At 54.7% G+C, this 14930-nt stretch overlaps 2 protein-coding genes across 18 annotated transcripts in view; one reads left to right on the plus strand and one right to left on the minus strand.

The window, feature by feature from the left end:
* Positions 1-5722, plus strand: part of PTPN1 (protein tyrosine phosphatase non-receptor type 1) — a 59113-nt gene extending 53391 nt beyond the window's left edge. For both annotated transcript variants that reach the window (XM_070486129.1, XM_070486130.1), the window contains exons 6-9: positions 1380-1589; positions 1980-2141; positions 2522-2745; positions 5189-5722. In XM_070486129.1, the coding sequence (XP_070342230.1) occupies positions 1380-1589; positions 1980-2141; positions 2522-2745; positions 5189-5375 (783 nt within the window). In that variant the 3' untranslated portion in view covers positions 5376-5722. The remainder of the gene's footprint in view (positions 1-1379; positions 1590-1979; positions 2142-2521; positions 2746-5188) is intronic.
* A 1042-nt stretch (positions 5723-6764) lies between these two features.
* The window catches only part of RIPOR3 (RIPOR family member 3), a 106081-nt gene continuing 97915 nt past the window's right edge, over positions 6765-14930 (minus strand). For 12 of the 16 annotated variants that reach the window (XM_070486121.1, XM_070486123.1, XM_070486118.1 and 9 more), the window contains 5 exons: positions 14568-14747; positions 13916-14118; positions 12780-12863; positions 11662-11752; positions 6765-11202 (listed from right to left, as the gene is read on the minus strand). In XM_070486121.1, coding sequence (XP_070342222.1) covers positions 11099-11202; positions 11662-11752; positions 12780-12863; positions 13916-14118; positions 14568-14747 — 662 coding nt within the window. In that variant the 3' untranslated portion in view covers positions 6765-11098. The remainder of the gene's footprint in view (positions 11203-11661; positions 11753-12779; positions 12864-13915; positions 14119-14567; positions 14748-14930) is intronic. The other 4 variants (XM_070486128.1, XM_014832575.3, XM_070486126.1 and 1 more) reach the window with 1 other exon arrangement.

A 14930-nucleotide genomic window follows, 5' to 3' on the forward strand; every position in this document is an offset into this window, starting at 1 on the left:
CATATGCGGGGGCCTCCGGGTCTGCAGGAAGGTCCCAGGGTGTGCCGGGCTGGTGCGGGTTGAATGTGTGTATTCCTCGCTAGTGTTAGGTCATTGGTGTTTATCACAGGTATGGTGGCTGGTACAGTAGCTCATTGTGGACCTTTGCCAAACGAAGGGAGACACTGTCGCTATTCAGGCCTCTGTGAAGCCTTTCGCCATCAGCTGCTCTCCAGGTGACCTGGGCACTGAGCTGGCCCTTGGCGGTGCCAGCAGGAGACCCTCAAAGCTGGCAAGGTGCCCGTGTGTGGGCTTCTTCCTGTGCCCACTTCACAGCTTGCAGCTGTTGCTTCCCCAGGGACTGGTTCCCACTTACCGTGCGCTCTTAGCTTGCGAGGGTCTGGGCTCCCCTTCTCCCGGTGAGCACTGCGTTCTGATCATTGCTCCTGGGGACTGCTGTGCCCCTGGGAGTGGGCTCTTAGAGGCTCAGAGTAAGGAGCGGAGCTGGAAACAGCACGAGAGGCCATTTTTCTTTCTGCTTCCCCGGGATCAGACCGGGCGAGGGGGAGAAACACTTGGGAACAAGGGCCGAGGTCCTCCTTTCAGAAGGTCCTGCAGTAGGCTCTGAACATGGGCTCTGGAGTCAAGCGAACTTAGATTTAAACTCCTGCTCCCCTACTTAATGGAAGGTTGGTCTCCGAGCCTCAGTGTCCTAATCTGGAAAGTGGGGACGACGGGAATACATGCCTCGAAGGGTTGGCGTGAGGCTCGGTGAACTGCCATGCCCAGAGCTAGAACAAGATCAGCTCTCAGTGTGTGGGGCCAGTTGCTGCTGCTCTTGTCAACGTCCTCCTCCTTGTGGGCTATCTGTTCAGCGGGGCATTGAGGTACACGTGGCAGCCATCAGTCATTGGAGACTGAGTTGGTTACTTTGCCTAAAACAACAATCGTCTGAGATGTCCAGACGTAAGAGCCCTCAGGTCCCCAGAGTTGGTGTACACACGCAGGTCCATTCTCAGTCACATGAAGCCGCCTTGTGTTTGGTGATAAGATTGTCGTGGGTGGCAGTGCATCATTTTGACTTGTGGGGCAGAGAGAAATCAGTTGTAACCATGAAGAGGGCAGAGGTGATTGAGACACTGGAGAAAAGAGGTGGGCGAGACTGTTCCATCCTAAAGGAAACGAAGCCAAGCAGGCCCAGCGGGAGCTCAGAGCCGGGCGCTCGGTGCTTGGGATGTGCGGACTAGGTGTGTGACCCCTGGGAGAAGACCTGAGCATTGAGCTCGTGGAGATCGAGGGGCGGGGGGGCGTGTGGTGCTTCCTGCAATCACCAGTTAGGGACTAGTCATTTCTGTACAGGGGATTCTCTTAGAATCATCATGAGGATTTTTCTCTTTCAGTCTAAAGAAACTCGAGAGATCTTACATTTCCATTACACCACGTGGCCTGACTTTGGAGTCCCCGAATCACCAGCCTCGTTCCTGAACTTTCTCTTCAAAGTCCGTGAGTCAGGCTCCCTCAGCCTGGAGCATGGCCCCATCGTGGTGCACTGCAGCGCCGGCATTGGCAGGTCGGGGACCTTCTGCCTGGCCGACACCTGCCTCCTGCTGGTAAGGAGGCCCTGAAGGGTCGGGGAGGAGAAGGGATGCATGGGAGCCTCTGCTCTGGCCCGGCCACAGCTTCTCTGTTGTCTCTGCAGCAAACTGTCTTTGGTCTTCGCTTTTTAAAACTTCCTTCCCATGAAAGTCGCATTGTTTGGCAGGATGCTCGTCATTGTAAGGTGGAATCCAGGAAGATCCAGAGCGTCCCCTTCGCTCTCATTCTTTCCCCTGTGCTCAGTTGTCCCAATTTTGCTGCCTTTTCTCAGATTTTCTAGAATTCTGCCTGCCCCACTGTGACTTTTCCCGAGTAGAAAGCAGAGCACGCCTCCAGAACGTAGAAAGTCACATCGTCCGTGAGAGGTAGAGCTGGCTGAAGTGTGTCTCCCCTCTGGCTTTCAGATGGACAAAAGGAAAGACCCTTCTTCTGTTGATATCAAGAAAGTTCTGTTAGAGATGAGGAGGTTCCGGATGGGCCTGATCCAGACGGCAGACCAGCTCCGCTTCTCCTACCTGGCTGTGATCGAAGGCGCCAAGTTCATCATGGGAGATGCTTCAGTGCAGGTCGGCACTGCTTCTACTTTCCTCCACGTGTGTTGATTTTAAACTTTTGTCTCTGGAGCAGGAGGCTGTCAGTTGTAAAAGTTCAAACACTCCTATGTCAGAGGAAATAGCTATGCTCTGTGTTTCAATAGCTAGAAAGTTGTGGAAATGGTCACCGTGTTCCAGTTTGTGCCTTTGAAGTGCTCACAGAGAGAGTGTTGGTGGGAAGAACAGACTTCATTTTCAGAAGATTTCCTCTTCCAAGTATATGTCTGGAGACCCGAGAAGCAGAGAGAGCCACTCTCCAAGCTGTCGCCTCTTTTCACTGGAAGGGGAGTGGCTTTCCTGACGAATCAGCCAGACGTGAACAGTGACGGGACTTTCTCTTGCTGCTTTTCCAGGAGCAATGGAAGGAGCTCTCCCATGAGGACCTGGAGCCCCCACCTGAGCACGTCCCCCCACCTCCCCGGCCACCCAAACGAATCCTGGAGCCACACAATGGGAAATGCAAGGAATTCTTCCCAAACCACCAGTGGGTAAAGGAGGCGACCGAGGAGGATAAAGACGACGGCCCCATCCAAGAAGAAACCAGAACCCCCTTAAGTGTCCCCTGCAGCATGGAAAGGTAAGGTGAGAGGGTCCTGGCTTACTGGGGGCAAGGGGAAATGACGACCTGTTCCAGAAACGTGTGTTGATATCGAAACCCTGTGGACGCAGCCTCCTCTTGGCATGCAGTGCTTTTATGTCCTTGGGTAATGGGGCCCCTGCACCATCCTGCCCGTCCCCTGGCTGGAGAACCTAGGCGATCAAGCCACCTGTTGGCCCAGGAAGGTGCCGACTTCAGTGGGGGTCTAGCACCACCTGGCGGTGCTCCTTGGAATCAGGAGTGCATCCAGGCTGATTGGATCTTCCCACCCAGTGATGACAGAGCCCGCCCCCAGGCTTCCAACCCATCCTGAAACGGGCTGTGCACGCTTGACCACACGCCTTCAGCCCCTAAAATGGTCCTTTTGGGAACTAAACCTTTTCACCTAGTTTTGACTAAATGATGGTCATTTTGCTTCCTCATAGTTTAACAAAGATTGTTGAGCATCTGTTGAGGCGTGTGAAATACTGAGGTCACCAGAACATGGCCCTGCTCAATGTTGTAGCCCCCCTGGTTGAAGGGAGACAGGAGACTATAGTCAGAGCCCAGGGACAGTGATGCGATGGAGGTGCATGCCCAGGCGGTGAGCCTTAGAGAAGAGTCACTGAACCTTCCCCAGTGCTTGAGGAAGGCTGCTGACAGGAGGGGCACCTTGGAAGCTTAAAGAAGGAGATAGTCGGCTGAAACCTGAGACTGCGGAGGCGGTGCCCTTGGCCCTGCTCTCCGGAGGGCACTTTAACATGAGTGCACGTTTTGAGCCAGCATTCACGCACATTAGAAATTTAGCCTGCAGCAGTTCTCAAACAAGGGTGCCGAGATACGTAGAGGTGTTCCTTGTGGCATCATCTGTGATGGGGAAGGTTAGAAATGAGCCGATCGTGTATCCTAGGATTAGGTCCGTCGTGCTCTCTCCCTCTGTTGGATATTCTGCAGCTGTTAAAGAACGGGATCTGGGTATATTGACATGGCTGGACGTTGGAGTTACAGAACGTGAGAAAGCGAATTACACGCGGCGTGTGCCCCGTTGGGTCCTCTGGCTCATTCCATCGTCAGAATCTCACCAGGCACCTCGCTAAATGCCGATGGCCAGGCCTCAGTCCTGACCCAGGAACCTAAGTCCCCAGGGTCCTTCGTGCCCCAGGTCCTTATCAGAGGAACACAGGATCTGGTTCTGGGGCTCGAGAGACACTTGTCCAGTGGGGCCTCCCAGAGCAGGTGCCATGTGATGTGACAGCTGAGCAATGGCTTGGTGACCGTCCCCCAGTGAGACTGTGCCCAGCTTCCCAGGGCCTCTGTTGACTTTCTCAGGGTGGGCCTGTGTGCTCCATCCAAGGGCTTGCTGGGGGCCTAGGATGGGAGACAGGAGCTGGCAAATGACTTGGGTCACATTCGTGTCGCGTGTTCTTTCACGAGTGAGAGAATGGTGCCTTTCATGCTGTGTGTGAAGGTGGTGAATGGGGAAGTGCGTGGGTTTGGGAAGCTAAAAGCTGGAGAGTGCCAGGAGAAATGGAGTTGTACCCAGAACCTAAGTGCCACTGGACACAGTGGGAGCCCATGCGCACAGGCCTCAGCTGCAGGGCGGGTGCTGAAGGTGAGGGCTTCCTGCAGCCTCCTGTCTGCTGCAGCCTGGCGCCTCCAGTGGTCCTGCCAGCCACACAGGAGGCTGCTGGGGTGGGAAGGCCTTGGAGGTGCACACGTGAGGCAGGACTTCCTGTGGCCAGGGCTTCCTTGGTGGAGACAAGGGTGGACAGGGGAAGGCCTGGAGGGGTGGGAAGAGGAGGGGCCTGGCTCCTCACAGGTCCGTGAGCCTCTGCTGGCCTCTCCCAAGACAGCCCTGGAGCAAGGACACAGTGCACGTCATCCCTGCGGGGTGGCTCTTGCTGGCCATCAGGAAGGCAGCCGATAGATGGCTCACAGGACGCCTGGCCCTGGTCCTGTGGGCAGGACTGGATTGCTGCAGGGGACTCGGGCCTGCGATGGTGTGGGTGGAGGGTCAGTGCTGAACGCCAGTGGGAGTGTGTGGTGTCTTCGTGTCAGCAGCAACAAGGGCCCCTGTGAATCAGCCTCCGTCGGGGTGCCCGGGTGGAGCTGGTAGCACCTGGGCCATGCCCTTGCCTCCCCTGATCTGAAGGGCAGCATCCTGTGAGCGGACCCCGGGGCAGAGTTAGCACCTGTCTTGGCACCAGTGGCTGTATTTCTCCTCAGAGCCTTACCACCCTCCACCACCAAGGAGTCCACAGGTCTCCAGAACTCTGCCCTGGCTATGGGGCCACCTGGGCCCCTGCAGGGAGGCCGACACCTGGGCTTCAGGCCACTGTCAGCATTGCCATGCTCGTGTTCTCCTGAGAGTCCCCAGTAAGAATAGCGTGCCCACCGTCCTCTCCCCAGAGTGACTAACCCTCTCTGCCGCCTCCTTCCTCAGCAACAGGCAAGACACTGAAGTCAGAAGGCGGGTCGCCGGGGGAGGTCCTGCCCAGGGGGAGCTGTCGCCACCCAAGGAGGAGCAGGACCAGGCGCTGACTCACTGGAAGCCCTTCCTGGTCAACATGTGCATGGCCACAGTCCTCACGGCCGGCGCGTACCTCTGCTACAGGGTATGTTTTCACTGACAGACGTGCTGGCGAGACCGTGTACAGAGAGCACTGGCCGACAGCCCGGCGTTAGCATCCAGTGCTGCACGAGGATCTGAGCCAGTCTCAGAAGAAACAGATCAAAGGTTCTTAGAGTCTGGAACTGTGAAGGGCTAACGAGAGGACTGAGGATTGATGCGCTGGGGTTTCAAGGAGCCCTGTGGTCCCAAGAATATGCGAGTCTAATCTCAGGGCCTTAACCTGTTCAGGAGTAAGTAGAGAAAATGCCAAATATGTCTCTCTCTCTCTTTTTTTTTTTTTTTGGTTCATTTGTTTTTGAAAAGAAAGAAAAAATAGAATTACAACACATTGTTGTTTTTAACCTTTATAAAAAGCAGCTTTTTGTTATTTCTGGGAAAAAAAAGACTAGGCACTTATGAAACTTTCCTGTGCCCTTCGGCGGCGTGAGCAGATCCACCGTTTCTGTTTGATCTCCCAGGGAAAGACTCCGCACTCGCGCTCACGCGAATGTCACTCCTTCGGAGGGGAGGCTCCGGGGGTTTAGGACGCCGTCTCGCTCAGTCCCTTCCTCCGCTGTGCGCACGCACACTGAGCGCGCACGGTGCCTATGAGCTTTCCCGTTTTAGGAAGAAAAAAGGCCATCTCTAGAAAACAAACCCGGCTTCTGCTTTTGCTCAGGGTGTCCCGCTGGTTTTCTCTTGTCACTTCCCCGCCCGTTCCTTCTTGTTGTGGCCATCCTCTCGTGTTCGGCCCGCCTCACTCCATGCCCCAGACCGAGCTTCCTCGAGGCCCGGCCTCAGGGTCCGAGCTCACCACAGGCTGGCCACCGGCCACTGGCTTTTCACCCTGCCGTCAAGGTCCGGAAGGAGCAGCCTCCACTTCATTTGGAATATAAATTCCGTATTAGTAGAAATCCACGTGTTAGACGTGTGTTGCTGTTGAAGTAACGAGAAGAGAGAGGATTAGCCTCAAAACTCTGGCCATGGGAGCCGGCCCCGTGGCCGAGTGGTTAGGTTCGTGCACTCCGCTTCAGCGGCCCAGGGTTTCGCTGGTTCGAATCCTGGGCGCGGACATGGCACCGCTTGTCAGGCCACGTTGGGGCAGCGTCCCACATGCCACAACTAGAAGGACCCACAACTAAAAATACACAACTATGTGCTGGGGGGATTTGGAGAGAAAAATCAGGGAAAAAAAAAAAAGGTTGGCAACAGTTGTTAGCTCAGGTGCCAATCTTGAAAAAGAAAACTCTGGTCATGGAAATCACCTCACGAGACCGTTTTTTTTTTTTAATCATTTAAAATATTTTACCTCTTTCCAAGCAACCATCTTTGAGTGCATCAGATGGTTTAGCAACAAGCAAACAGTCTTTTCCTTAGAGGTGAATTTTGGAAAGGGGAAGCTATTGTAAAAAAAAAAAAAAAAAGTAAAACCGCCTTACCTGGAGGCTGGCGTGGCGAGGAGCAGGGTGGCCTGGGGCCCGAGGCTGCGGCCTGCGGGGGTGGGTCCGGGCTCATATGAAAATGTTTGGTTTCATTCCAGTTCCTCTTCAACAGCAACACATAGTCTGACCCACCTCCACCCTGCTGGCGGCTCCTGCTCACAGAGCCCGCAGCCGATGCGCAGGCCGAGGGAGGGCAGGGCCGCTGGACAGCTCAGCCAGCCGGGACTGGCATGGACGTTTGCTCTGCACCGAAACCACCGCCGCCCCGTGCCCCCGCCCCGCCCCAGGCTGCTGGCCTCACACCTTACCCTTTTCCTTTCTCTGCCTCCCTTTTTGGTCCCAGATCCACACGCCTTTCTGAAGGAGAGCAGAGCAGAGCGCGGTGCCCTTGGCACAGAGGAAGGGTGGCCTGCGCCAGTCGCAAGGCTCACCTCACCCAGGGCTCCCTCTCAGCGTGTCCCCTTGCATCCCGGTGGGCGGTGCACAGCATCCTCCCCGTAACCTCCACCAAGACTGCATGTAGGAGCCTCGCCACTCCATATTTATTTTATTTTTCCCCAAAGGCATCCATAGTGCACTAGCATTTTCTTAAACCAATAATGTATTAAAATTTTTTGATGTCAGCCCTGCATCAAGGGCTTTATCAAAAAAGTACAATAGTGAACCCTCAGGTAGTGCTGGGAACGGAAGACTGGGGTGTGAGCCTGCTGCGTCAGACCAGTGCTAGTAAGAGGACGGTTGTGAGCAGTTGCTGTTTCGTGACACTGTGGGTAACGTGAGAAGAGGTTTGGCAAATGTTTATAGAACAGTGGGATAATATATAATGAACACTTGGATATTTAAGATACGCGATGTGAGATTCCCTTGTCGCGGTGGTTCCCTCCCCGTTATCTGCTAGACTGCTGCTGTCGGTCTCCGCTCTCCCCGTGTGTATTAGAATGCATGTTTGGTCTTCCTTGTCCTGATCGAATACCACGTGCTTGAAATACTTAGATCTCTGCTTATTGGTGTGCCCCGTGGACAAGTCCAGTCTCCCTTTGCATGATCTGATCCTTACCTGGTGTGGTTCCTAGGCCCGTTGCTGAAATAATCGCCCTTCAGCAGTGGAGTGATGTTTTCCAGTAACAGATATTTGCCTAATTCCTGGCATGACACTCTGGTGACTTCCTGGTGAGGCCCAGCCTGTCCTGGTCCGGCTGGGTCCCTCCGTAACTCAGACATTCCAAGGGTGTGGGAAGCCATAGTCACACCCCGCGCTCTGGACATCCAGCCAGGCAGGGTCTCCCCGCCAGCACCTTTGGGATCAGCCTCCACTATCCCCAGTTCACGCTCTCCTTGAGCAGACTGGGGTTTGGAGCCCAGGCAACTGTTGGAAACCACGCTTCTTGAGACAACCTGGATGACGGTCCCTTAGAGTCTAGGTCTGGGGGAGGGGCGGGGGCCTCGCGGAGAGAGGCTTGTCTGCCCTGCCCTTGACCCCGGGGACTGATGGTGCTCACGGCTCTTCCTGCGAGGGGAACGTAAGATCTCCACGTTAAGTGGCTTTTTTAACAAGAAAAAAAGGCAGCTGTAGCTCATGAGCTGCTCTTTTGCCAGCATTTTCACATTTTGCCTTTCCCGGGTGAGGAGCCCGTGCAGAGTGCTTCTGCGTCGGGAGCGGCGGCGGCACCCCACAGAGCCTTGGTGAGGTGCGGGTGGGGCTGCGGCGCAGGCTGTGAGCAGTCTGGAGTTGGGCTTGTCTGTCTGTTTCTGAAGTCCTATATATGTATGCAGTAGTTTGGGTGTATATACATAGTAGCATTTCAAAATGGATATACTGGCTTCACCTCCTATCCTTGGAAAACAGATGGCTCTCCATCTTGTTACATGTATGTTAGAGAAGTAGTGAGCTGCTCTGCTATATGCCTTAAGCCGATATTTACTCATCAGGTCATTATTTTTTACAATGGCCATGGAATAAACCATTTTTACAAAAATAAAAACAAACAAAAAAAGCGAGGTGTTTTGGTATAATACCTTTTCAGGTGTGTGTATATGTGGATGCATGACGGGGTGGGGTGGGGTGGGGGGCGCGTCTCAGGGTCTTCTGTGACCTCACAGAACTGTTAAACTGTACAGTTTTCCAACTTGCCATATAAATCATGGGTTTGCATTTTAGTTGCAACAATAAAATTTTTTTCTAAAGAACATGGATTTGGCGTGCTTCCCATTTCTTTGCTTAATGGGCCTGAACCAGGATGGGCAACTCCTGTTTCTTTCCATCCCTACTGATGTCAAGCAGATGTTGTCAATCAAGCAGGGTTCTACTTCCCACATCTCAGAATTGCAGCGGCCTCTGGGAGTTGTGCGTGCCTTTGGGCTGGGGGACATCCGCTTCCCGGTGAGTTTATTTAATGCTTCAGGCCTCAGCCCATTTCCTTCAGCAGCAGCAGCAGCAACAACACCCACCTTGTGAATGTATAGGGCCCCCGACTACCTGAAACATCTCCACGTTGTTTGAGGAACTGTTCACACCTCGAGGATGTGTCCCATCACCTGTGAGACACAATGGTCACCCCATCTCGGTGCCTCAGTGGGTCACGCACGATGTGGAATTGACGTAGAGATAGTGTGAGATGTAAAAACTTCACGTAGGCTTCCTTTCTTATACAGGGTTAAATGTAAATCTCTCCTAAAGTGATGTTTTGACTTTGTTTTGAAATAATTTCAGACTTGCAAAATGTTGCAAAAATAGTACAAAGAATTCCCTGTGCCCTTGAAGGTTTTATGACTGTTCAGAGCTGGCTGCTGAGTAAACTGTGCTGTGGCCTCCCAGCGAGTTCCGCCGAACCGGGACACAGACAGGCTGTGGTCCTGTGACCACGGGATGCCCAGAGAGGACTGTGGGCAGCAGGCTGGTGCTGTCACACCCACTGTCACTTCAATCTTAGCTTCATTTTATGTCTAGTTTCAAAAAACGGCATCTAAGCTTTCGTGAAGAGCTAGAATCCTGGCGTGAGAAAGAATAACTAAGTTTGTAACTTTGGAGCAGGAATCAAATGGCCAGAGGCCAGACAAGGGCCCTGCCCCTTGGCGTCTGTGGGAGTGGGCACCCGGGGAGCCTGCTCCCCACCTGTGTGGGAGAAGCCGCCTCCCCGGCTCACTGGAGACCGCGGAGAGCGCGGAGGGGACGGGGGGCCGCTCCCACCCCCGGAGGTTCGGGAAAACAGCCGCCACTTTCTACCATTTCACGTAAAATACAACAGCAATAAAAATTGTTTTTTTAATCAAAATTTCGGAAAATCAAACATAGAAACAAGGCAAATAAATACTAAGTTACACCAGAAAGAACAAAATATGTCCAGGAAGTTTAAATGAGAATGTTTAAGTTACGGAGTTTTCTGACGCCATTGTGGATAGCCACGTGCAAACCCCGCTTATCTCTACGGTGTTAACACAAACAGCTCAGGACGTGTTTGAGATTTTTTAATAGACTTAAATAGGCAACTAATTTTCTTTCTTTAAACATGTTCTTCAGTGAAATCTCTCTTCAGACCAGCTCATGGCTTCTGAAGCAATTTATTTAACGGCCCTAAGTGGACGTGCTTCGAAAGCTGGATTCCATTTTGATGAGTGAGGTGAAAGCAAATGCTGCTGCTGACATGAAACCCAAGGCATCTTGGCCAGTGGCATTTTCTTCTTTCATTTGTGCTTTTTAACAGTGAAAATAAGGTCCATGGTCAGCAGGCTGCCACCAGGCTCCCCTGTGGCATGCGTGCTGTAGGCTCATGTTAAAAAGTGCATCATAGAAACCCTGGCTCTGCCTCTCCCCACCTTCTGCAGCTCACCCGGGGGACAGCTTGTGCTGCTGAAATGACTAGACCCACCACACCCTCCTGACAAGGTCAGCCGGCCTGCTCGAGGCCTCAATCAGTCTTCACTGACCCGCGAGAGCTCGAGTTCAGCCCATTCGTCTTGCAGCCTTTTCTTCCAGGCCTCAGCCTGTCTGGCCTCGGCCCCTCCATAGCATGGCTGGCTGGCCCGCCCGAGCTCTGCATCCAGGGAAGGTCAGACAGTCTCAGAGCCCAAAGCCCATCTCTGATTGCCGCTGTGCCGCCTTCCGAGTGCTGGGCGTCACTTTTTTCTGCTCCTGTGCAGAAGCCTCCCGTGTGCCCTGGGGCTCTGCAGCTGCTCTGGAGACTCGGGGAGCAGCTCACGCTTCCAGGGGAGCACACAGTACCCCCGAAGCTCGGTGCCTGTGTCGAGGCTGGGCAGCAGCAAACACGAAGATGCCAGATCTGAGCTCATCAGCTGAGGCTGCTTAAAATACTGTGATTTCAACGTCTGCCTCCTGGCAAAAGGCGGCTTCTCTTTGTTCTGAGCGAAGTTTGTCCATCTTCTCAAAAGCTAAGCGGCCTTTTTCACCTGAAATATTAAGGCGATCTGTCACTTGATTGTCCCCCACCCATGTTTCCTACTCTGGCAGGCCAAGGTGGCCTTAGTGCTTACTGTCGCCTGGGTCTCGGGTGCCGCTGTGAGGGGCCAGGGGCGGGCAGCGTTTGGGGAGCTCCCACCGGCCGACTTGCATGGCCCCAGTGCCTCATCCCTGCATCTGAGGCGGAGCCTGATGTACGTGGCTGCTGCCTCGCACCGGAGTCCCGTCCCCAGGAGCGTAAACTGAAGTCGATGGAGGAAAAAGCACTTCCTGCCACCTCAACCATGAAGGAAACCTGCCTTGGTCAAGTGCAGGTGACGGGTCCCTAACTGCCTGCCCTGTGTGCTGTGTTGTGTCTTTGAGGGCTGACCCTGGCCTGTCGACCACAGCTTTTCTAAGGACCCTGGGAACCCAGCTGCGCCGCACACGCTGCTCAGTGCTGGACCTACCGAATGACAGAGTGGCTTCCCTTGCCGCCGCTCGCACAGCCTCCCGCTCACACTGGCACAGGCTGGCGATCTGATCGATGCTTTCGATGCCCTGTTTGAGGTTGAGAAAAGGAGGGTCTGTTGGGGGCCATTGTGGTTAAGTAGCAGGTGGGATGCCCTTTGTAAGCCTGGCAGGCCTCAGGCACGCCATCCGCCTGCCCCTCCGGGCCCAGGACCAGAGCGCAGCCGCACCCTCTTCCTGACTTGGATGACCACCAGATGGTCCTCCTGGAATTCCCTGTCGACTCATTCCAGGATGAACAGGGCGAGTTGAACCGATCTGGGACTATTTTTCATCTAGCAAATTCACGATGGTTTTTTAAGTGAGAGTTCCACATGCAGGTGAGGCGGAGTTAAAACGGGCATCCCCTCTCATCTGCTTTGGGGCATGTGAGTGGGCTACGTTGTATCAAGAATCTCAAAAACGTTCATATTCTCTGGCCCTGGAGTAACACTCTGGAGAGTCTAGCCTAAGGAAATAATTCAGAACTCTTTTTTTTTTTTTTTTTTGAGGAAGATCAGCCTTGAGTTAACATCTGCCACCAATCCTCCTCTTTTTGCTGAGGAAGACTGGTCCTGAGCTAACATCTGTGCCCATCTTCCTCTATTTTATATGGGATGCCTGCCACAGCATGGCTTAACAAGCGGTGCATAGGTACACACCCAGGATCCGAACCAGTGAACCCTGGGCCACCGAAGTGGAACATGCACACTTAACCACTGCGCCACTGGGCTGGCCCCCCAGAGCTCGATTTTTTAAAAGCTTTAAGCACGAGGATGCTCTTAATATTATTTACAATTTTAAAAATGGATAAGAATCCTGAATTTTCTATAATATGATCAAGGAGCGCAGAAGTGGGTCCCTGGGGCCACTGCTGACCCGGCAGAGCCAGCCAAAGGCTCCCTGTGGTGGAGCGGCCTCTGCGGGGGAGCCGAGGGCTGCTCCTCCAAAGCCAGCGCTAGGTGCGGCGTTGCCGGCAGTGACGTTCTTATTTTGATTCTGGGGGGTTATTTTGAAATGAACTAACTTGGACCACAAGCCGCCTTCTCCCCATCACCAGTGGGACAGGTTAACTCACCCTGAGATGTTTGAGTGCCACGCACGCGGCTTGCTGGAGTTTGGCGTCGTCCTCGGCCAGGGCAGCGGTGTAGTACAGCAGAGCCTGTGAGGAAGGCTGCCGTGAGGGGGCCCTCGGCTCCGCCTCCAGGCGCTGACCCTAATCAAGCCCTGCTTAGCTTTTTCTAAACAAAATCAGGCTGCGAGCTGTTCATCTTTGGCCCAGGTGCACATAGTCTCCCAGTGTCTATCCTGCAGCATTCGCTTTACCTCTAAAAATGCTTGGCCCCAGGCTGACGGTAGTCAAGTGAAAAAAGCTCTTTTTCCCAACGTTTATGAAGTGCATTCTGAAACTGCCATCCAGACAAAATGCCACGTCAGAGGAATCCGATGTCCAGCCAGAACAACAGAAGAACTGGACAGAGGAGCCGTCGTCTCGGCTGAGAACCCCTCAGGCCAGAGGGCAAGGGGCTCTGCTCCCACCACCCTTTCCGGCACAGCTCTGAACCCACCTCCTCCGCCACGTGACCCTGGTCCAGTCACTACAGCCAGAAGAGAAAGCTTGCTTGCCAAAATCCTAAAGATTGACTAGGAAGCACGTGGGGAGGTGGCCCGTGGTGAACCCCGAGACTATAATCGGCCCCAGTTCTGCCTTCCTCCCAGCTCAGAGACTACTTCAAGTCAAGAATGCCATGAGTCCAGGAGCCTAAAAGGCAGAGGGTTCCATCTTGGTTTTCAAATGGACCGAACACAGTGGACCAGCCAACCACACAGACTGATTGAAAGTACGTGAGGATGGCTGTCAGGATTCTAGAAACGCCCTGCTTGTAGGTCACGTCCCAGAGACCGAATGGGTATGTGGCTTTAGAAACACTGAGGCGAGCGAGGTGGCAAGCTTGTGGCGTGTGGTTATGCAGGCTCCTCAGGTGATGGCCTGGCAACCCTAGCTGGGCCCAGACCCCGCCCCAGGGCTGGTGTTACCCACAGCAAAGGCGTGAGGAGGGCCGTGCCCACGTTTGGAGCCTCCCTAAATCGAAATATCCTGCAGGGAACGCAACCCCCCGTCCTCACTCCTTTGTGTTGTTCCGAGAGAGAGAGAGCCGCCCGCCTCGCACACCTGCGGCCAGGGGGACGCCACCTCTCCTCCTCCTGCCGTACCTTTTCCCGAAAGCTCTTGTTCTTGGCTGCGCTGGCGAGGCGAGCGCTGGCTGCCCTGCACACCCGCGGGGTCCCGTCCAGCTGGAGCAGTGCCCAGGCCCTTAAGGTCTGGGGCAGGGGCTGGAGCTGGTCCAGCCGTTTCCCCTGCAGCTTCCTGAGCGTCTTGACCTGCCCTGTGCACTGCAGCTCCTCGACAAGCATGACTGGAAGAGATGGAAGGAGTGGGCCCAGGGTCCCCTCTGATTGGGGCTGGGCGGGACAGCGCAGGTCAGTTTGGCCACTGCGACTGCCATGGAGAGGCAGGTCCCAGGGCAAGCCCATGTGTCCACCAAGGCACGTCTGGGTTGGTTTCAGAGGGGCCTCCTGGGATCTCTAGGAACGCTTTCTGGCAAGGGGTCAAGTACACCAGAAAATTAATAGCCCGTAGCTCATGCTTTGGGACTCCAGCCAGCCCAGCATCACTCCGCCCCAGCTCTGACCCCTGCTCCGGGCCTGGAAAGCCACCTCTTCCTGGGGAACCAGTTCCTACGTGGGCTGCTTGTGGACCCTGATTAAATCTGGGCTGTCAAAAGAACAGCTGGCGGTTCTGAAAACCGGGACAGAGGACCCAGGGACGGACATGGCTCTGTTGTTCCGCGCTGCCGTGAGGCACCTGCCGCCCCCAGCCCACCTTCCTTGGTGAGCTGGGCGAAGTGCTTCTCTAGGTCAGCGACACTCTGCCTCTGCAGGTAGCTGTGGAACTGGAACCAGGTGACGGTCTGTTGTTCAGGGGCCCGGACTCCGGGGAGCAGCCCACCGCAGCTGATCACCTGCTCCAGGAGCCGGCGGCACACTGGCAGGACAGAGAAGGCTGTGAGGACTGAGCCCGCACCCCCTCGGGACTTCTCAGGCGGTGTGGCGCGGTCAGTTCAAAGGCCTGCTGATGGCACGTGGACAGCTGTCCCTCACTGCGCGAAGGCGTGTGCTCCAGCTGGGGCCCCAGGCCCCCAGTCAGGCAGTCTTGGGGGTGCATCCC

Source organism: Equus asinus, chromosome 15, assembly GCF_041296235.1.
Source record: "Equus asinus isolate D_3611 breed Donkey chromosome 15, EquAss-T2T_v2, whole genome shotgun sequence".
NCBI lineage: Eukaryota > Metazoa > Chordata > Mammalia > Perissodactyla > Equidae > Equus > Equus asinus.